Source organism: Elaeis guineensis, chromosome 7 (genome assembly GCF_000442705.2).
Source record: "Elaeis guineensis isolate ETL-2024a chromosome 7, EG11, whole genome shotgun sequence".
In the NCBI taxonomy this organism is placed as follows: domain Eukaryota; kingdom Viridiplantae; phylum Streptophyta; class Magnoliopsida; order Arecales; family Arecaceae; genus Elaeis; species Elaeis guineensis.
In genome coordinates, this window is record NC_025999.2 from 102,976,707 (window position 1) to 102,999,053 (window position 22,347).

At 38.6% G+C, this 22,347-nt stretch overlaps 1 protein-coding gene across 5 annotated transcripts; it reads left to right on the plus strand.

The window, feature by feature from the left end:
• Nucleotides 1-1,263: 1,263 nt before the first annotated feature.
• LOC105047904 (TSL-kinase interacting protein 1) lies at nucleotides 1,264-21,373 on the plus strand. 5 transcript variants are annotated; one of them, XM_010927033.4, is made up of 9 exons: nucleotides 1,264-1,553; nucleotides 15,738-15,945; nucleotides 16,279-16,457; nucleotides 16,597-16,838; nucleotides 16,941-17,169; nucleotides 17,274-17,651; nucleotides 17,769-17,984; nucleotides 18,092-18,258; nucleotides 20,920-21,373. In XM_010927033.4, the coding sequence occupies exons 2-8, from the start codon at nucleotides 15,831-15,833 to the stop codon at nucleotides 18,218-18,220; spliced, it is 1,488 nt and encodes a 495-aa protein (XP_010925335.1). In that variant the 5' UTR covers nucleotides 1,264-1,553; nucleotides 15,738-15,830; the 3' UTR covers nucleotides 18,221-18,258; nucleotides 20,920-21,373. The 5 variants fall into 5 exon arrangements, with proteins under 5 accessions (XP_010925335.1, XP_019707227.1, XP_019707231.1 ...); XM_019851668.3 differs by lacking the exon at nucleotides 20,920-21,373 and adding an exon at nucleotides 5,312-5,420 and having other exon boundaries at nucleotides 18,092-18,497; XM_073260587.1 differs by lacking the exons at nucleotides 1,264-1,553; nucleotides 20,920-21,373 and adding exons at nucleotides 4,698-4,824; nucleotides 5,312-5,420 and having other exon boundaries at nucleotides 18,092-18,497.
• Nucleotides 21,374-22,347: the final 974 nt, after the last annotated feature.

Consider the following 22,347-nt stretch of genomic DNA (forward strand, 5'->3'; position numbering starts at 1 on the left):
TCATTGCAACAGTAATATCATATCAAATTTATAACAAATCAATAATAATCTTTATATTTCATCGATTGTCGTGTATTTCATTAATTTTTATGAATGATACCCAATATTATTTTTGTGTATTTTACTCATTCTCGACTTATGATTGGCTTGTTACAACGATGACGTGGTATCACTATTACAGTGAATATTTTCTCGTGATGAGAGGATAATAGGTGGCATTGAAATTAATAAGCTAGTCCCAATCACCAACCTCTCTGTAGAGGACAGCGACGGCAGGGAAGGTATTGATGGCTATGGCGCAGTAGGTGACAAAATCAGCTTTTGTGATTATTGCTAATGGTGGAGAAGATGGGGTGGCGAGCGATGGCGTTGCAGAGGTCTTGGTGCTCGATGAGGGGGGCCTCTAGATCGAGATGGACAACGTAGCAGTTGGCAGGACGATAGAGGGTGAGGTGGGCATGTTTCATGATTGGCCATCACAAACGGTACCAAAGATGTGAAAACCAAGGTAGAGTGAAGCTTGGACTTGATGAAGACAAAACCATAGTAGGCTGTAAAGAGGTTGGAAGTGGAAGGGGAGAAGGAGGAGAAAGGGAGGAGGGAGACAGGATGGAGAGCAAGTGAGGTGTCGGGGTAGGGGAGATTTGTCCCAAAGAGGAGGAGGAAGACGATAATTCACTTTCTCTTCAAAATGCATACGACAGAATTGTTCTAATCAATAATTTTTTCTTTCTATGCTCTTCAAATAGCATGTCCAGCAATGTGGCAAAATCCCATTAGATGCACCATGCTTGCACATAGCGCGTCTGGCCGTGTGATAAAATCCCATTAGCATGGTACACCAAGATATAATTGCTCGAAAGAGAGAAAATATAAGAAGAGAGAATTGGATACTGGATAGGGGTTGTATCATTCTTCTTTCGCACGAATCCATCGTTGACCCACTGCACAGCTCTCAATATGCTCTGAACTCTATCATCAGCCCATCTGTACAGCTCTCAAAGCGGCCAGTGGATGATCCAACGGTGGATTCGCGGAAGGTCAATACTTCTTTCGCGCCAAATATGCAAACAGCCACCCTCCACGCTTAGATACACAGTGTTACGTTGTTCCTATGCGGACATCGGGCATCGATGGATGATAGTTAGCGCATCACGTTGTTCCTATGCGGACGAAGCGCCCGGCCGTCAACTCCGATCATCCGATGGCTCCACCTGGCTGCTTTAATTCCATTTGGACCGCTTAAACCAGGGGTTCTTCGTATCCCGAAGGTACACTGTATGTAGTTCGTTTTAAAATGCTGGGTTCCGGGGGGAAAAGGCGGTAAGTCTAGTATCCGCCCTTCGAATCCCAGAAAGCGGAGAGAGAGAGAGAGAGAGAGAGAGAGAGGATCCGAGTCCCAAAACAATATCCTCTTTTCTTTGCAAGAATCCTTCCATCATGGGCTCCGATCTTGTTCTTCTTTCACTGTCGTCTTTCGCTCCTCGAAGCAAACCCTAAGCTTCGCCCGGACGAGGCCGTGACAGCTATATCTCTTTCCTTGGGATTTCAAGGTGAGGAATCGATCTTTTTGTTGAATTTAGGGTTCTTTGTACGAAAAATTGGCGGATGACAGCAGAAGTTGCACTTTTTTTTATCTTTTCCATGCTGAGATTTGAATTAGGGTTCTTGTCGGTGATTGCCAATGCTTTCTTTGAATATATTAATTGTTTGAAAGTGTTTTTTTTTTTTTTAAGCTTGAAATGTTGGACTTTTACTATCTTTTGATTGTTCGGATTGTTAAAAGATGACAACTTTCGGGAGATGATTTCGTAACCTGTGCTTTATATTTTGTGTGGTGCTGCTGCGTTTAAATCTTTTTCTTTTGAAATTGTTGATGGCTTTCGCGTGGCTCAAGATCAGGAGTCCAAAAGATCGTTATTTGTTGAAGCATGGGTTTGATCCACGCTTCTTGACGACATCAAGATGGAGGTGAAAGGAAGCTGATTTTGGGATGTTTGCACATCCATGATAGATAAGCAACAAAGGCCATGAATTTTTATTGCTTATGGCCTGTCATTGAATCTCAAGGTTGCGAAACCCTAGCTCGAATGGATTTCTGTTAGGTTTGATGGACATCTGTTTAGGTTTTGAAGCAAAAACCAAGCAATTGAACGTGTATCTCTCATTAAACCCCCATGTTCTCGATTAGTCTATTGCTATCATAACCTACTATCTATTCTTAACTCTAGCATCTATTCATCCTCTATCATGATGGGTTTTTTTACATTCATATATGTTGGATTTGTGCCTTAGAAGTCAATTGTTGGCTGACATATTATATATTTCCAGAATCTAAATTTGTACTTGTAATACTTTTATTATAAATAAAGATTGTTTTCTTTCCAATCATGCTTATGTGCCCATGATTTGTCCTAGAAGTTAACAAAGATGATTTTTATATATTTTTAAAGAGTTAAAAATTTGAGACATATATTAATTAGTGGTTAATTTCTAAATGCTCTTGATCAAGGGATCATCACGGAGGATAGTGATCAATCCATTTGAGATCGGTGTACGGTTCACCTCCCTTGTGGACAGATGAGTCTTGAGTCTGCAGTGTAGAGACACTGGGATGAAGGTGCAGGTGGTTGTTAGAGAACAACTTGCACTGAGCGTGAGCAATACGAGAATCACATAGATGTTTACTCACTCGTCAGTAGGCTTCTCGATGCTGCAGTGGTATGAGTGGTCCTTTGACTTGCGGTGATATTGGCTATTCGCAGCGAGGCTACTGAGTTTGACTATACGTTCTCTTGGTCTCTAGCCATTCGGATCCTTGCTGTGTATGTTGGCTTCAGTAGGTCCAGGTTCGTTGTTTGGAGTAGGATGCACTTAGATAGAATTTATCGATCTTGGTAGAAAAGGAGAAGTTCTATGTGATTTGCGAGATTGAATTCAGAAAGTCTTTGGCCAAAGCAAGTATGAAGACTGGAAAAGAATTTTCATAGGATTCATAAATGAACTCGAGTCGAGCCAATTTTACATAAGACTGATGATGGAGTTTGACGAGTTCTCCATGACCTCCATCAAGTTGGGATTCACGATAGAAGAACTAAATCATACGATAACTGTACCTAAGGATTTGTATTTTCATTTTACTGGATCGTCACTACATACTGTTAGGTGTCACTGATGGATTGTGAGACTCATCGGACATCATCTTGATGATCGATGGTCCTTGAAGGGTAGAATTGAAAATGTTTCAATTCATCGAAAAGAGTTTCGATGATATTGTGATAGAGATAACAATATATCTCACTACCAGATAGAATGGAACCTATGGGGTCACACATTAAGGGATTTAATCTCGAATTTGCCAATTGGGCTTATGAAGTTCCAATTGGGTTAAGGTTTATTGGAAACTCTATTAGGTTTATGAGAATTATGCTAGCATATGGTTAAACCTAATTCTTTTCGGGACTTTGATTTGATCAAGTTCATAGTCTTGAACCTAACCTAAATTCATTTGGATTTAATTGGGCTCTTAATTATAAGTCCAAGAGAATTTAATTAAGTCAATTAGTTGGCATAATTATCCTAACATTATCTCTTCTATATTTTCTAATTATCTCTAAGTATGCATGTGGAATAGATGAAAGAATAGGTGGCGTAATTTTTTTTTGAAAATTATTGAGCGCCATATCCTAGAGGGGCCCACCCCCTCTTATGTGTCATGGCATGGAGAGGGTGGGGTCCATGCTCCATCTCTTATGGCTGGAGATCCCTTTATGGGGCGCTAAGAGTTGGCGTCCCAACCACCTGATATGTATTCCATAGATGGTTATTGTACATGCTTAAAAGGGCTGATTAATTACTTTTTATATCTGATTTTATTTGACATAAATTATATTTAAAAGGTAGAGGATTCTTATGAGATAAGGATCTACCTTTTGAAGATGACAGGATTCCTAATATGTGTCAGGGCTTATGTCTATTTAAAGGGAGGTTTCTAGGATTTTTTAATAATTGATTTTTCATCAAGAAAATCTTTCCTCTCTCCATCTCCACACCTCCTCTCTCTCATATTCTTCCTTTCCATGCCTAAAGATTGGGTGTTCTCTCTTCCACATGCCTAGAAGGAATTTTGGTGACTTAGAGATCAAGGATCGAGGAGAAGAAGAAGAAGGCTGTAGATCAAGGAATTGATTTCTCAGTTAAGATCAAAAGAGTTGATCAGAGTCCTCAAGGCCAAGGTTCTTCTTGAGAAGGAGAATCTTCTACGAGAAGAAAAGTTCGAGGTTGATCCCGGTGGATATCCGTAGAGGCCGGACACGTGTGCAGCTCCATCTTTTACGAATCCGAGATCATTTGAAGTGGTGAATTTCTACCCGCGCAAAGGTAGTGAGATATGATCTTATATTTTTCTTAAATTTCAGATTAATTATATGTGCTTTCTTCTGGGCTTGGGTAGGTTTAGATTTGGTATCTTGCATGTGGGGTTAAAGGATTTAATCCGATTTATTTTTCGCTGCATGTTTTCAAAATTTTAAAATCTACACATGCTGCCTACCATGTTTTCTATCAATATCTAGCTTCTTCTCTGACAATCTGGTCAACTAGGTTTCAGGACGGCAAGTATGATAGCCCCAAACATTTCGAATTTATGCATGAAACTTGTTCCCTTTCATTTGATCCAAGAATAATGCCTGCATAATCCAGATAGCTCATTTGAAAAAGTCGTTCAGCTAATGTGGAGCTCTCCTGTTGCTATTGTTGTACTCACACTATGCAGACAAAGGAGCAACAAAAAGCTTCTGACCAGCTGAGTGGCTGCCCTTTTAGGTGAGATATCCTGGTTGCTAAATCATCTCTATTGATTTGATTGATTGGAGGGTATTTGGAAGCAAATGAATAGCAGTAGTTGGGTTTATCGTAGAATACTTCCATGTGGAAATATTAGATTTCCCTCTTATCCAATTAAAGTTTGACCTTTCTTATTCAGATTTGATCCAACTCTCAATTTTTGAATTTAGAGTGGCATGAGTGCATGGTGAGACTTTGAAGTAGGTGATCTAACCTACATAGATGTTTCATGCTATTAATGTCCAATTTCCTTTAATGGTCATAATAAGAAGGGAAACTACACATTAAGCACAATATAAACATATGGTAGTGCAAGGAGTGTAACTAGAAATATAAATATAACATGATAGGAAGGTCTCATATGAGAGGGAAAAAGAAGGCATACCAATATTATAACACAATATTAGTAAATGAATATTTATTTTACCTTGTGTGGCTTTAGAGAGTCTTTTTTTTTTTTTGCCAGAAGAGAGATTGATTCGGAAGGCCAATTTTGCATAGTGTCTTGGGATTGTTGTTTGGAGGGAGCCAGGGACTGAAAAGGTTGTTAGCAAAGTCAAGGTGGAGCTGTGGAGGTATCGACAATGTTATCTAGATACCGATTTTTTTTGATGTGTTAGACACTTGGACACTTGGGATATCTTTTGCTCATTAATACCATTTAATTATGATGCCATCATCAGTACATGTCTATGGTCTACCTTTGCTATTTCTATGTTGAAGTTATTAAGTCTAACATAACTATTAGCAACCATTTTATCAAATTTTTGAATGAAAGAGCATAGTTTTATCTCATTATTCATTGTATGTAAACATCAATATGAAGTTATACATATATAAGATACATGCATGTCCCCATGCCCTTCTTTTATAAGATATGAAGTTAGACATACTTGGATATTTGACATGTGTGCCGTATGTCCAAGTAATATTACTTATCAAGGCAAGAGTGTGGGAATTGATGGCCAATGCAGTCTTGGATGAATCAAAGTGGTTTTAAGGGGTTATAAAAATTGTCTAGTTTTGGCATGAAATGGGTTCTTTCCCATAAAGGGCATGTGGGGAAAAATCTATGACCACATTCACAAGATCAAATTAATGGCATGGTGATTTGATTTGGGAATAAATGATATGGTACACTAGGGTGGATTAGTATTATTGGTCAATCTATCTAGTTTCCCATTGGATCCTCAGCCAGTTGCTATGTAAAAATAGGAATCCTAACAATTGGTTACGAGTGTAATAGACAAGGGATAGTGGATAATTACCGATCAAGGACATAGGTGGGGCAAATAGAAAGTTTTGGTCCACCTGGATATATCTCATCATTTCTCTTGATTTGAGGGCATGCAAAATAATTATTTTTCATAGATGACCAGAATAACAGACTCAAGGCTTTTACACTCGATTTTGGTCCCCTAGACGTAGTTTTAGTTTGGGCAATTGTGGTAGCTTCGGTAGTTTTTTTCTGGGTTTTGAAGTCTCAGTGGAACAAGAAAAATGTAAAAATATATAAAAGAAGAAAAACTAAGAAATCAATTTACATAATGTTATTGTGTTTCGAGTTATCCAAAATTATAATTTATGTAGCTCAGGTAGCTTTATGCCAAGAACTTATTGAAGCCTAATCATTAAGCATGCCAAAGAAATATACTAATGTATTGAATATCAATACTAAATACTATTTCAGCTAACATAACAAGTACAAAAGAGTAAAGAATTAATTATTATACTTATTCACTATGCTTCCAATAATTAGAAGAAAATGAAGGACATTGAGGTGGCACAGACAGTTCCTAAAATTCTCAGAAATAATAAAAGATCCCTACCTTCTAAAATGACTCATTTTCAAAGCAAACTGACACATGCATCTTTTCATGTTGCAGTTGTGTAAAACATAAAAGCACATCACATAAATGTATTGACACCTTCGTGGATTAAATTGCATCTAACCAACCAAAATAAACTAATAATAGAACTTAGCTAAGATAACTGAACTTAGTAAATCTGAGTAATATTTGAATATAAAAATATTTGCTTGTTAAACTGATTAAACAAGGAAAAAGTTGTTTTAGTCAATCTTAATCAAAACCCAAATTGGCAGAACTGACAATTTTGATTACTTCAGGATCATTCTTTACCAACATGGATCTATTTCTGCCAAAATAGATTGGTTTTGGCCGAAGCTTAGAACCTCGCTTTCACAAATTCTCTTTCATTCCCTTTCTATCTCTATTAACATGCAGTGCATATATTATGAGATACTATGGGATCTTATTATAATGAAATAAGAATTCTCTACTATATTTCCATTATTGACATCAAATAATTTAAATATTAATCCTCCAACCATCATATACAAATCGCTTAAAAATACTAAAACCAAGCAGATACTATTGTAATGTCATTTATGATAGGTCATTTTATTTAATTGAAGCATCTTAATAGCTCAGATAAATTGTGCCTTTGTTGGTAGCTCTTCAGGCGAAAAGGTGATTAATAATAGATAATTTATATGGTTGGCAATGGGTTGTGTTGGGCCTAGTTTAGTCAACTCAAGAGAATAAACTCATGAAACCTTGATCTATACTCAATCAGATCAGATATCATGTTAGGATCCTTTGACCCATAACCATCAGAAAGTTGACCACAAGGAGCTGACCTGACTTACTTGACCCAAAACCAAAATCAACCCAACCTGACTTGGTTGATCCAATCATTGCAACTCTTACCAACCTCAATACCAAGATCAAGTAGACAGTATTATAAATAGACTAACTGCTCTTAAAGTCCTTATTCCAATGATATGACATGACCGGAAACAAACTAACTTGACCCAAATAGAAGTTTATCCTCACAAATTGTGTCAAAGTTGTGACCCTTATTGAATCCATATAAAGTTTGGGTCAGAAAAAAAAAGAGGTATGCTTGACTTGAACTAGAAAATCTTTGACCCAAACCTAGCCAAAGGTTCAGGTCTGATGAGTTTTTTGGCTTGGGTTAGTCTTTGCGACTCTTGAGCATGGTTTGCAATATCGTGGTATGGGGGCGTACCAAACATGTATACATGCTCATATCTACTCATGGTTTGTTGATACTAGATGATAGGACACAATATTTGCCATAATACAGACCATGGTATTGTCAATTTTCAAACCTTGGATAGGAGACAGGTATATTGATGTTTGCTTGTGCATGTAGGCATGTGTATAGGAGAGAGAGAGAGAGATGATATTGGCATAACTAGCGTGGAAATGAATTGACTAGATTCCATATCATGAAGATGGTAAAGTGGAGAATGTAAATATTATGAGTAATCACTTTTGTTTTTTCCTAGCTTGGTTAAACATTGTTCATTACTTTTGCATATTTTGTAATTATACCCATGGATATAATAAGTAATAACAATAAATAGTGTTGTGGGATCGCTCCACCTCAGCTTTTATTCTCGATCTTCGCCTTTAGACATTGTCCTTGGTTCCTATTCGACAAGTTCATCGGGCTCATGCCGACTCTGTGGTCGAATCCAAGCCGATGACTCCTAAAGCCCGAAGGTGTAAAACCGTTACATGAAAAATGTGGACCCATGCCACCTCTTTTAAATTCCGGACGGTTACGATGAAACGTGGCACATAAGTTAGTGCCACTTATTGTCTGCTATCCATGATAACATCGTAGACCATAACTCTCTGTGGTAGTTACTGGTTATCAACATAACGTACTTTTTTCCTTTTATAAAAGAGAGATAAAGAGGACCCTTGGGTAAGTTCTTTTGAGAGCCAAAAAAAGTACTCCCTTGCTAATTTTCTCTCACTATTCTTAAAGCTCTGGCTAATTTAAGCATTGGAGGGTTCTCCATCGGAGAATCTCCTATGACCAAACTTCTATTTCAAGGCTTGGAAGCTCTGTCATCCTCGAACCTCCGTCGACCTTCGAGCTGCACCTCAGACGAGTGCCGACCACAGCTATTCCTCAGTCTGAAGCCTTGTGGCAACAATTTGGCGCTAGAGGAAGGATATTTGACCCAACAATTGAGAGAGAGTCATGGCAAGAACTAGAGTGTGCAATAATATCGCCGCTTCCTACCGACAATCATCCCAGCGAAGTTTGAGTGGTGTCGTGCAGGCGTTGCTCCTCAAGGACCCATGCAACCACTAGCGATGGCGGACCCACAGCAATTTGATGCCTTTATCCAATAAGTTTAGATGTTAATCAATGCCGTACAGCAGCTTCAACAACCCATGGAGTAGGGACAACCTCAGCAACCTATTCCTCAGGTGGTGCCCTCTCGCCATAGCCATCAGGCCCACTCTTAGGTTCCCAAAAATGCCCTCCAGAGCGCACATCCCTCCACCCCCATCGAACGACGATCACCATCCCACTACGGTTCTAGGCATAAGGAACGACATTGGTGCTTTTTGGCCTCCTCCGGCAGTGATTCAACGCTAGGCTACTCTCCACGTCTTGAAAAATCTCGTAGGGAGGAAGACCTCGAACAAAAGGTCTGGGAGATTGAATGCCGTCTGGATGAAGTTCAGATGGAAAGCCAGTGGTATGACGATGGCCTTAGCTTCAACTCACGATCGCCTTTCTCTTGCTCCATTCTATAGGAATCGATATTGGATTGGTTCAAGATGCTGCAGGTAGAATCAAATGATGGATCTGCCAATCCTCTAGACTATTTGAAGGGCTACAAGGCCTTTATGATGCTCTAGATTGCCTCAGATGCTTTCCTTTGCCTTGCCTTTCCGGCTACTTTGAAGAGGGTGATGCGAGTATCATACTTCGAACTTTAACTGGAGTCTATCTGTTCTTTTGAGTAACTTGGAAGACTTTTTGTTGCCCACTTTGATAACAACTGAGCTCAATCTAAGAACTCAGACAGTCTTTTCTCGATCCATCAAGAAGAGGGAGAATCTCTGTGCGGCTACATGATGCGTTTCAATGTGAATACGTTGGAGGTGCATAATTTCGATGAATTTGTAGTGATGGTGTTGAAGCGAGGACTCCGCAACAAGCGCCTCATCTTCCCCTCGATAAGACATTTTCGAGGGACTGTGCTGATCTCTTAGCATGGGCTCGGAAGTATGCACAAGTAGAAGAAGCCCTACTGCATGTAAGCAAGCTGAGAGAGGAAGAACTCCCAACAAAAAGTGCGGGTGGGAGGACTCGCGCACGATTCAAGCTAAAGGAGAGTCCTCCTGACCTACGAAAGCCTCTTGATCGAGGAGTCTGGCTTGACATTTTAACAACAATGCTCCTCTGACCGCCTCTCAAGTCCAAATTTTTGTGAAAATCGAAGGCCAAAGATACCTTCACCGGCCTTCGTTGATGAAGTCGAACAAGTGGAAGTACCACTGCTTTCATCGAGATCATGGCCATGACATTGAGGACTGGCTCCAATTGAAGGATGAAATTGAAGTCTTAATTCGAAGAGGCTATCTTGGCAAATATGTTCGAGAGCGACAGGATCGAGCTTCCGAAGAGCCGCCTTGGCATCAGTCCGATGAGGAGAATCACAACAATCGACCAACGGCTGGTGTTATCATCATGATTTTGGACCTCGGAGGCGATAGGGGGGGTACAAGACTGAGCTAAAGGATCGAAGAAGCAGAGGATCGAGGGAATAATTTTTTTTTGATGATGATGTTCGAGGAGGTCAAACTCTTCATGATGATGCTGTTGTTATATCAATGATGATAGCTTATTATGATGCAAAAAAAATCTTGGTTGATAATGAAAATTCGACAGATGTGTTATTTTATGATGCCTTTTAACGAATGAGGTTGCCAACTGATCGGCTAAGGAGTGTCAACACTCCCTCAGTCGGATCCTCGAGAGATTCTGTAGCCGTTGAAGGGGAGATCACTCTACTAGTGATCGCTGGAGTAGAGCCTCGGTAAAGGATCATTTAGCTTATTTTTCTCATTGTCCACATACCTTCAACCTGCAATGCAATCCTTCGATGACTCGGGCTGAACATGCTTCGAGCAATTGTTTCTACATACCACTTATTGGTCAGATTTCCAACGTGAAATGGGATGGGAGAAATTCGAGGAGATCAGATGCTCGTTCGGTAATGTTTCCTTGCAACCATCAAAAAGAAACGGTCAATGAAAGCCTTGTCGATCGAGGACCATAGAGAATAATTGGAGAAATCTTAAGGAGAGCCTGCTGAACAACTCGTTATGATCCCTTAGATGGTTCGAACTGAACCATTTGGATCGGTTCTCAGTTGATGTTCGACTATAAGGATTGACCAACGGCATTTCTACGAGCTAATGAGGATATTTTTCCCTGATCAACATCGGACATGCACAAGCTCAATGTGAACCTAGAGCATTGACCAATCCTAGTCCGACAGAAAAAAGAAGCCTTGCCCTGGAGCGATAACGAATAATTGAAGAGGAAGTGGACAAGCTTATGATGACGGGATGGAATATGAGGACCACTACATTTGAAGCAGTCATTTTGAGTTTGAAAATAGGGCGCAAGTGTTGTGGGATCACTCCACCTCGGTTTTTATCCTCGGTCTTCATCTTCAGACATTGTCCTCAGTCTCTATTTGACGAATTCGTCGGGCTCATGCCAACCCCATGGTCAGATCCAAGCCAACGACTCCCGAAGTTTGAAGGTGTAAAACTGTTATATGGAAAATGTGAGCTGATGCCACCTCCCTTAAATTTCAGACGGTTACAATAAAATGTGGCATGTAAGTTAACGTCACTTATTACCCACTATCCATGATAATATCGTGGATCATAACTCTCTGCGGCAGTTATCGGTCATCAAGATAACGTACTTTTTCCCTTCTATAAGAGAGAGACACAAAGGATCCTTGGGTAAGTTCTTTTGAGAGCCAAAAATGTACTCTCTTGCTCATTCTCTCTCACTGTTCCCAAAGCTCTGGTTAACTTAAGCATCCGAGGGTCTTCCACTGGAGAATCTTCGATTATCGAATTTTTGTTTTAGGGCTTGGAAGCTCCACCGTCCTCGGGCCTTCGTCGACCTCTGAGCTCCACCTCGAACGAGCGCCAATCATGGCTACTCCTTGGCCTGGAGCCTTGCTGCAACAAATAGAGATTTGGCATGTGAAATTATTATTTTTCCATCAGGGCAAAAATGACAAGTTGAAACCCATCAAACTTATGCTATTTATCATGGTTTAGCTATAGAATAATTTCTGATTCTAATGATTTTCTTTAAAGTTGTTCGAACCACTATATTGGAGTTCAAAATTCAGCTTTGCAATTGAAGCGAAATATGATACTTTTAAAGAGATTGCTTAACAGCAAGGCTCATCTTGGGAGTCAGATAGTATATAGTAGTCTTCTTCTATTCCCCTCAAAAAGAAGGTGAAGTTTAGAAGGATTAAAGAAATTGAAACTATAAAGAAAGCTAATAGTGTCTTGGAAAATGCCTTAGTGTTTGAGAACCAATCTATGCACCAATCTTGGAAAATGCCCTAGTGAATGAGAACCACAATCTATGTACCTGAATTTGTTCACTTAATTGGTATGGAAAGCAAGGACAAAATTCCCTTCAAGGGCCTACTTGAGAGGAATCCCATGGGATCTAATAGGATTGGTCAGGAAGCCTGGAGAAGAAAGAGAAGGCTTTGGGGAGAACATGAGAGGGTTGTCGTGGGGGTCATAAGGCATGATTCCGATGGGATCAAAAAAATCTCACACAAGATTTTTTTTTTAATAATACTATAGGAATCAGGCACAAGGATCCCATTTGGCTCTCTTGGCGCCTGTTTTTTCTCCAGAATCTCACTTCTTAATTAGATCCAATGGGAAGTTTCCCAACATGCCCTAAAACTAATCTTTTCTACACTTCTGGCGTACAACTGCATTAAGGTTGAATGCATTTTTTTAAAAAAAATTCTGATGTTTGTCAATGGGTAAACATTTCCTTGCGTCCAAGTAACCCAAATTACCAACTGACCTCCTTTTGAGGAAAAACTAAACTATATGAAAAAGGAAAAAAATGAACAATATTGACTTGGATAAAAATGAACTTGAGTTGGATAGTAAAATGGATCTATTTCTGCCAAAATAGATTGGTTTTGGCAGAAGCTTAGAACCTCGCTTTCACAAATTCTCCTTCATTCCCTTTCTATCTTTGTTAACATGCGGTGCATATATTATGAGATACTATGGGATTTTATTATAATGAAATAAGAATTCTCTATTATATTTCCATTATTGACATCAAATAATTTTAATATTAATCCTCCAACCATTATATACAAATAGTTTAAAAATACTAAAGCCAAACAGATACTATTGTTATGTCATTTATGATAGGTCATTTCATTTAATTGAAGTATCTTAATAGCTCGGATAAATTGTGCCTTTGTTGGTAGCTCTTCGGGCAAAAAGATAATTAATAATAGATAATTTATATGGTAGGCAATAGGTTGTGTTGGGCCTAGTTTAGTCACTTAAGAGAATAAACTCATGAAACCTTGATTTATACTCAATCAGACCAGATTTCGTGTTAGGATCCTTTGACCCATAACCATTGGTAAGTTGACCAGAAGGAGCTGACCTGACTTGACCCATAATCTATTATACCTAGCATGGCCCATACCAAAATCAATCCAACCCGACTTGTTCGATCCAATCATTGCAACTCTTAGCAGCTTTAGAATCAAGATGAAGTAGACAATATTATAAATAGACTAACTGCTCTCAAAGTCTTTATTCCAAGGACATTGCATGACCAGAAACAAACTAGCTCGACCCAAATAGAAGTCTATCCTCATGAATTATGTCAAAGCTGTGACCCTTATTGAAGCCATTTAGAGTTTCGGTCAAAAAAAAAAAAAAAAAAAAACAGAGAGATATGCTTAACTTGAACTAGAAAATCTTTGACCCAAACCTGGCCAAAGGGTTAGATCTAGTGAGGTTTTTGGCTTGGGTTAGTTTTTGCAACTCTTGGAGCATGGTTTGAAATATTGTGGTGTGGGGGTGTACCAAACATGTATACGTGCTCATATCTACTCATGGTTTGTCGAAACTGGATGATAGGACACAATATGTACCATGATGCATGCCATGGTATTGTCAATTTTTAAACCTTGGATAGGAGACATGTATATTGATATGTTTGCTTGTGCATGCATGCATGTGCATAGGGGAGAGAGAGATGATCTTGGCATAATTAGCATGGAAATGAATTGACCAGATTCCATATCATGAAGATGGTAAGGTGGAGAATGTAAATATTGTGAGTGATCACTTCCATTTTTTCCTAGCTTGGTTAATCACTGTTCATCACTTTTGCATATTTTGTAATTATTTCCATGGATATAATAACAACAAATAGAGATCTGGCATGTGAACTTATTATCTTTTCATTAGGGCAAAAATGATAGGCTGAAACCCATCAAACTTATGCTATTTAACATAGTTAGGTACAGCATAATTTCTGATTCTGATCATTTTCTTTGAAGTTGTTTGAACCACTATATTGGAGTTCAAAATTCGGCTTTGCAGTTAAAGCAAAATATGATACTTTTAAAGAGATTGCTTGACAGCAAGGCTCATCCTGTGAGTCAGATATTATATAGTAGTCTTCTAATGTTCCCCTCATAAGAGATGTTATTCTGTTCCTAAGTTGAATAATGAAAGTCCTTGATCATTAGAATTAAATTTTGTAATGGAATAGGTTTTTGATGATATGAGATTCCCATAAGCTCCAAATTTTGTAATCTAAGTAGTGATTGTTTCATGTGTTTAAGAAGTCGCTGTTGAACTCAATAACCTAGGTTGACTGCCTTATCCTTGGAGAACTTTATAATTAGAGATGATATCTTCTAAGGGGGATTCTCCTGTCTACTTAAGTTCAATACAATTTTTTTTTAATAATTTTATTGATGTTGAATACAATGATGGCTAGAATAAATTAAATCCATCTTGTGATGTAGTTCCATAATAGTTTTGGAATTAGAATTTGGTTAGAGGTTGAATTCTACCTTATTGAATCAATCCTATTCCATCTATTTATATCTTTCTGTTTCATTTTTTTTGTTTCAGAGAAAAAAAAGGATTCTCTTTTGTTGACTGAACTAAAGTCAGGACAGCGTATTTAAATTATTACAGCAGAGTAGTGGTTTTCATAGTAACTATTTAATTGTTCTTCTGGATGTAGATGCAAATTCACGCTAGATAGGTGATCCTGCTGAAAACCAGTAATTGATTGTGGAATTAGTTATTTCTTGCTAAAATCTACTATCCATGAGTAGAAATTAGATTTTTTTACAAAATTGTACTAGATAGTTTAGTTTGAGGATCAGATTCAAGATCTTCTGGCATTAATTTTATTGCATTTCTAAATTATCACATTTGTCTGTTAATCTTCTCTGGGTTTAGTCCTCAGCTGATTGACAGGACTTGTAAAACTTTGAGTCTACTGATTTGAAGCAAGCATCTTTGGCCAGAAAACATTGATCTTGTATGGATGTATGTGGTGACTGATATAGTATCTAATTATGGCATGTAGATGTCAAATGTTCATACATAGATATGTGCTTGGACCCATGTTTATGTGATACATAAACATTGTCACATTCTGCATGTATCCAATCTTAAGCATGACTATTCAGATAAAACATCAACCCTACTGATTATTGGATAGTGTTTTACTGAAATAGATGAACTGATTCTTGGTGACTTTCGACCATTGTCAGGTAACATTTTGGTTATAATATCGTATATGTTTGGATTGGGGAATAATAAATATTTTGCTATTTCATATAAGTGCTGAAATCTATGTTTCTAACTATTTTAATAGAAGGAACCTGACTTTATAACCCAGAGATGCTGAATTATCTAAGCAGCAGTTTTGTCTGAACTTACTAGTAGCAGGTTATGTCAATGCAGATTCATAGCTGATAGCTGATCACAAAGAATTTAGTGATAAGATCCGGTGTGGGATTCACGTGAAGGGTGTGATCCTAGGGTGACTGAGTTACCATGAAGACTGGTGGGAAACAGTGTAAAACAACTGTGCGGGCGCATAGAAAAAACGGACTTGGCTGCACAAAATCTGTTACTACAAAAACTACCAAGCAGAGGCGGACAACAACAGGTAATTTCATGGCGTTGTATTGTAGCTTACATAATTTTGAAAAACTAACCTGCATCATTTTGTTGGTATTTGTTGAAGTTCTCCCATTTTGAGTACCTCAACAATATCTTATTAATTATCTCTGGACTCACATCATATCTTAAACATGGAAGCATATGATTGACAGTATATTGCACATATGTAGTGCTTTGGTTTCTCTGGTATCCAAGTAAACTTAAAAATTAAAACCATCAATAGAGGAGTCTTGCTAAGCTGGTTTGTGAACCTTGGTTTTCTTTTCTTTTTCTTTTTGTTTTGCATTTTTTTGAAATTCTAAGTTACTTCTGTTTACAGGGAAAAAGAATTCTCCAGAACAACCATCCCCTCTGCAAACCAAGGTTATGCAAACTAGCCTCCAGGAAACAGGACCTGGAAATTATACACTTGTATCGAAACAATGTCTACAATGCCGTGAGAAGCTTAAGATGCAGCTGTTTCCAATAGATGAAGTGACTCGGAAAGGAGTGGAGCAGGTGAGATCAAAACCCGAATAGTAATGAATGACAGTTTTGACTCTGCTTTACGGGGAGTAAAATGATAATTGTGATTAATTACTTGTGGCTAAACTACACCTATTATATAACATGACCTGCATTCTTGATAATATCACAGGGCCAACATAACCCTTACCTGGAACTGATTTTAACAACTCGAAAGAAAATATCATCAGTGGTGAAGCACCTCAATGTCAAGTGGGGCAGTTCAAAATCTTCATCAGGAGAGCTAATGCTCTTTCCATACAATGCACAGATAGACACTCTAGCCAGTCACAGAAGATGGACAATAAAAGATTCTGATATCACTGCAGCTGATGTGTATGCTTCCATCGGTAACCCTGCCATTTTCCGTTTGAGGTATACGTCATGTATTTGTGCTGGTTGTGTGTGTAATCTTCTCAATCATGATTACGATCAGCTACTGAGCTAAAAGGCATTACTTGGATATTCTTTTTCAAGATATGGCTGGTTTTCCAATTCGGAGCCAACAACCGGTGGGATACTTCCGACACCTCTTCATTCCGAAGACAATTTACAGACTAAAGAAATCCCGCCTATGAATATCACTGACATGAAAGCGCCTCAGTGTCCTGTATCAAGCATGGAAAATGAGCCAGTGGATACCAATAATTCGTTGAACCAAGTCCCTGGTGAAGCCCTTGTGTTGGATAAATCAGTTCAAGCGGTGGTACTTAGCTAATCTCCTCTGATTTATTAACCAAATATTTTCTTCGCCATTTTGTATCTGTACGGACTATGCCTTCAACTTATTCTTTTGTTTTTATGGAAAAGGATAATCTAGGTAAAAGTGACGTGCTTTCATGGGCTGATGATCTATCTAACATAAGCATTGGAGCTCTTCTATCTGAAACATCACCAGCTTTAGATGTCAACTTTTGCCATCCATTGCCTGCACAGAAGAACTCAAGTCTTCAGCAGATTCCAATTACCTGTGATTCATTTGATGTTGCTATTGCTTCCCTTGTTGCCCATCATCAAACCACAAATCAGTCCACACAGGTTCTCCATTCGTCCATTTGGGATGCTGAAGAAACATGTCATGCATTTCCATTTCATAAGATCAGTTCAAGCAATAATGATCCAGCTTCATCCAAAGATGCTCTTATGACTACATGCGTAGGTTCAAATTCAGTGGGAGTTAATGATGTGGTAATTTGTCTTGCTTCTCCAAACTGGAGCTTGTACTATTTAATTGTTTAGAATATTTTTATTATTATTCGTGGTGGAGCAAAGATTAAAACCTGTTCATCAACTGCAATTTTGCAGCTAGGCACTCAGGTGGGGCATGCATCAGCAGAGCATGTTTATCAAGAACCTGTGACTAATCTGCAGATCCAAACAAAGAGTGACGCAATTCCAGAACTTGCGGCAGGCTTGCAGCCCAACGCCCAGGATAATGCTAATAAAGAATTGAAAACAAGTTCAGAGCCTCAAATAGAAGCTTTACGCAACAGTGATTTTGGGAGGGTGGATATCTACTGGGTATTGATAATGTTTTCAAATATTTTCTTCTGCTTATTGTTCAACTCCAGTTTCAGCAATTGAAGACAGCTAATATGATTTATGTTTATTTTTCCAAAACTGCACAGCCTGAGTCCTTGGCTACACTGGAACACGTGGCAACTTGCTCTAGGCAGATGAACGGTGGTGACACTCTTAATCTTGGCGCATCATTTGAGACAAGTCTTGATGCATTCCAGAACTTCTCTATTTTTTGATGCAGAGAAGATGCCCTATTTTTGAAGCTGCGTCATAGGTTTGTTCCTCTTTGTCCAGAAATTTCAAGTTGCTCAGGCAATATATTCGTTTCTTCGTTAGATTCACATGATTCAGCCTCCTAAAGAAAGTGCAAGTTGCATGGGGAGTGTTAAAAAAAAATGACATGGAGACATTTTCTCAGTTTTAAATGCAACCTTTAAACAGCAACATTTTAAGTTGGGTGCAATAATTGTATTGTTCAATTGTTATTATATTTTCATAAAGTATCTTTTCAAATTTTTTAGTGTCAAAATAATTATTTTTTTTAGTTTTTTTTTTCTTCTATAGGATTTCGGTTAGGTCTATATTCACAAAGATCTAGCCTAGCAGGCCTTTTTTTCCTTCTATGGGATTTTGCTTGGCCCACTTTAAAGCTATTTTTGGATATTTATGAATCTGGATTCAGCCCAGTTAGCAAATTTTTTTTTTTCTCCATCCTATAAGATTTGAGCTGGCCCACTCTGAAGCTATTATTGAATATTTATGAATATAAGTCTAGTCCAGGCAGCAAGTTTGGTTTCCTTTCTATGAGAATTGGGCTAGTCCACTGCAAAGCTACTCTTAGGTTTATCATATAAGTCTAGTGCAGTTAATCCTATGATTTTACTGATTGTACTGTCCTAATCCACAAATCCAATAAGATTTTCGGCCTAGTTATCTAAAAAAATCTTTAATTATTAGGAAGGGATATAAGGGTGAAAAATACTATATCGAATTTCGTTCGATGCATTTCATGAAAATGTTGTTAAGATCATGGATGGTATGCTGCCTTCATCCTTTTGTAAGATTTGGATTTGGGGTGCATTTGGTTTATGACTGAAATTAAAATCAAAATAGATTAGAATGGAAATAGAATGATCATATTTTTCTATGCATTTATTTCATAATTGAAATTGGAATAGAAGAGTCCGGATTGAATTTTGAGGGATTGGAGCAATTTTTATTCTTTTAAGAAATCAGAATGATAATGAGATTTTCTCCGATCAAACAATTAGAATGGGAGTCATATATTTCCATTGCCATTTTAGGACCTAATTTTCACCAACCAAACATATCCTTAGTGTAAAAAAGAGTACAAAACGATAATATTTGAGGGAGTTATGGTATAAGGGCTATATGAGGGTGGAGATTTATGAGGGTGCTATTTTAAACTGAGTTAAGTGGTCCCAAAGAGGATGGTGGAGGCTATAAAGGAGTGTGTTTTTAGTTAGGTGCACAGCCATGTAAGATGGAATCTTCTTCATGATATGCACTTAGGCTAAAAGAGTGGGGGAATGGATGTCAAAGATGTGATCATAATAATTAGGTCTAGCTTGATCTTATATTCCAGTTAAACTAGATTAAATTTTAGTGCACATGTCCAATTTAGGTTTTCTTGGCATATACATTGTGTTTTGCCTTCAGGTTGTGCAGTTGCATCTGGATCGGGCTCGGGTCAATTGGATTGGGATAAGATGGATTGATCACTTATGGTCAGGGGTAAGATTGAGTATCAGGTGTGATCTACCGGCTCAATTTAGGTTGGATACGCAACTCCTTGTTACTTATCATTCCTTCAATTTTATTGGCCAAGCAAGTGGTTCGTTTGGTATCTAAGCATTGTCGAAAGTGGTTCTTCTTTTTCTGTTTTCAGATCAACTGCATTGTGCCGAGGGCATTAATAAACTACTATATTTTTCATTCCAATAGCTACTTATAGGTTTAGCATTTCCTTCCCCAGTCTCATCTTCGTGGTCTTCGTTAAGATTCATTAGTTTGACTGGGTCTAAATTCGTATATGACAAGTTCGCTCGTCCTTCCCACGCTTGCTTGCCGGCCGAATACAAATGTTTGAACGTAAACGTGGTAATCCATGTATTCATCATCATCACTGCTCAACAACTTCCAGCCTCTGACCGTGGCTGCGGAGAGTGGACCAAGAGCCTGCCGCAAATGTCCAGATTCGAACAACGCCAGTTTCCCGATTTACACCCTCGGCTTTTATTTTTTGAAACCTTTTTGTGTCTCCTGAAGCAGTCAATATGGTAATATAATAATGCCAACCGATTTCGAAATCTAATACACCACTCAGCCAACTGGTAATTTCTCTCAAGAATGGGAGCGACGGGGACGGGCCGGACGGTAGGTGTGCTCGCCAAACCGTGAGACCTACGCCGGATCGCTACGTCCAAGACTTGGACCCTGCGAATGCCACTGGTGAACATCTGAATTGGATCTGACCAAAACAGTGAGCCATTGTGCGTGATCTATTATATCTAAACTGTTTATATATAAAAAATTATATGATTTAAAAATTTACAATATATGATCAAGTGATTGGAAAAAAAAAAATATGTGATTTCATATTATTTAATTTTTTTTAATTTTTTGACCATTTGATGTACAAATTATATAATTTTTTATATATAATTAATTTTAAAATAATATATTATATCTAAATGTTCGGATCATCAATATAAGATCTTCATCATTTAATCTAGATCTAGCTAGCATCTTGCTTGTAATGCTCCTTCATCCATTGTGCTGCCAAAGCTCCATCATATCCACCACGGTGGGCATTCTTTTTTTTGGTTTTCTTGTCGACTTTACATTTATAACAATCTTTTTGGTGCTCCCTGTTCTATTCCTTTCTCACATTTAAATGTTTTTTTGGATGTAGGCTAGGCCATCCTTCTAGGGATAGCTTATGGGCGTGCAATCATGGCATTTCTCGCGACCTATCTTGTCCATTGATACACTTTATCCTCTTGGACTGCATGGATGGATCTCTCTCCCCCTAAAATTATGTCTCTCCCCTTGTTTATGGCTGTTTCTCTATTCCGCATCTTTCTTCTTGGCCCCGTACGAGGCTTGCCTCTCTCTCACCCGGGCCCAGCAAAGCGAAGCGGTGTAAGAAAGCTCACCATCATGTGTATGAATCACCATTTAAAAACGAGGATGTGTAGGGGGGGCCAAAAGCAAATTAAGATTTTGGCTTATGTTTGGAACCCGATCGAGGCGAAGGATTTGGGCTAACCCAGGCTCAGACAATATTCTGACATGGCCGCTCGCCAGACTGCACCTCAAATCATGAATTTGCGCCTTTTTTTAAAAGAAATTAATCATTACTGATATATTTTGATTGTCATGAGTTTTTATTGCGTCATTCCTTAAAAGATTAGATATGCTAGTGGTATTTCCTGCCTATAATGGAGGTTTACTGGTGTATTACGTGGCTACAAATCCATCCATACCCGCAACACTTGGGACAAATTCGGGTCTTGAGTTTTAGCCATGGGCAAACCTAGTTTTAAAGTAAGGTCGAATCGGCTAAATTATATATGAACCACTTATGCGTGAGAGACCAATAGTGAGGTTTTATTTTTCTTAGATTGATTATTGCACCAAGCACATACCAATCTTTGTCACTACAATTACGAATCAGCAGCACCACATCAGTGTATCATATACTTACTAGCTCACTTCTCTCTCTAAAATCTGAAGAAGTTCCTTCGAAGTCATCTGCCACACCTCGATTGCTTTAGGTTATTAGTGGTATTTCACCCCCACAACAACCCCCCCCCCCCCCCACATACACAACCCAAACCCAAAACCCCAAAAAAAAAAAAAAACACTCCAATATGGGCCCCTATAACCAGTATTCAAGCTCAGCCCATATTGATCCAATTTCAAGTTACTCGGCTCCCCTTTCCCGGCCGTGGGGTTCACGTCTTGGACAAATCCAAGGCAGAAGATGCTGGAAAGATCGATCAAACACCATTCAGCCGGCCGGTCAAGACCACCCTTAGGTCAAGCACATCACTGGTCTAAGTTCTATCAAGCAAGTGGCCGGATCGATAATCTTGCAAAGCTCCAGACTTGGACCATTATTTGCTACTTGATGTCGGAGTGGAGAGCGAGCATCTTGTCCTATAAATAGAGTGAGGCACACCACCTAGGGCCAGTCATCTCATCTTCTCTCCGTGCCTTGTTAAACGCCACAGTCTTCTTCCTCCAATTCAAAACAAACGCCACTGCTCCGGATTGTTAACCTCTTCCCCTATCTTAGACACTAATGGGCTTCATCAAGGTGCAACTTCTCCTCCTT

Bases quoted from the DNA above. Each gene is read 5' to 3' on its own strand.
- LOC105047904 (XM_010927033.4), top strand. From the start codon at position 15,831: ATGAAGACTGGTGGGAAACAGTGTAAAACAACTGTGCGGGCGCATAGA. The intron at 16,458-16,596 runs GTGAGATCAAAA...ATAATATCACAG, and splicing joins CTCGGAAAGGAGTGGAGCAG to GGCCAACATAACCCTTACCT. The intron at 16,839-16,940 runs GTATACGTCATG...TTCTTTTTCAAG, and splicing joins CCTGCCATTTTCCGTTTGAG to ATATGGCTGGTTTTCCAATT.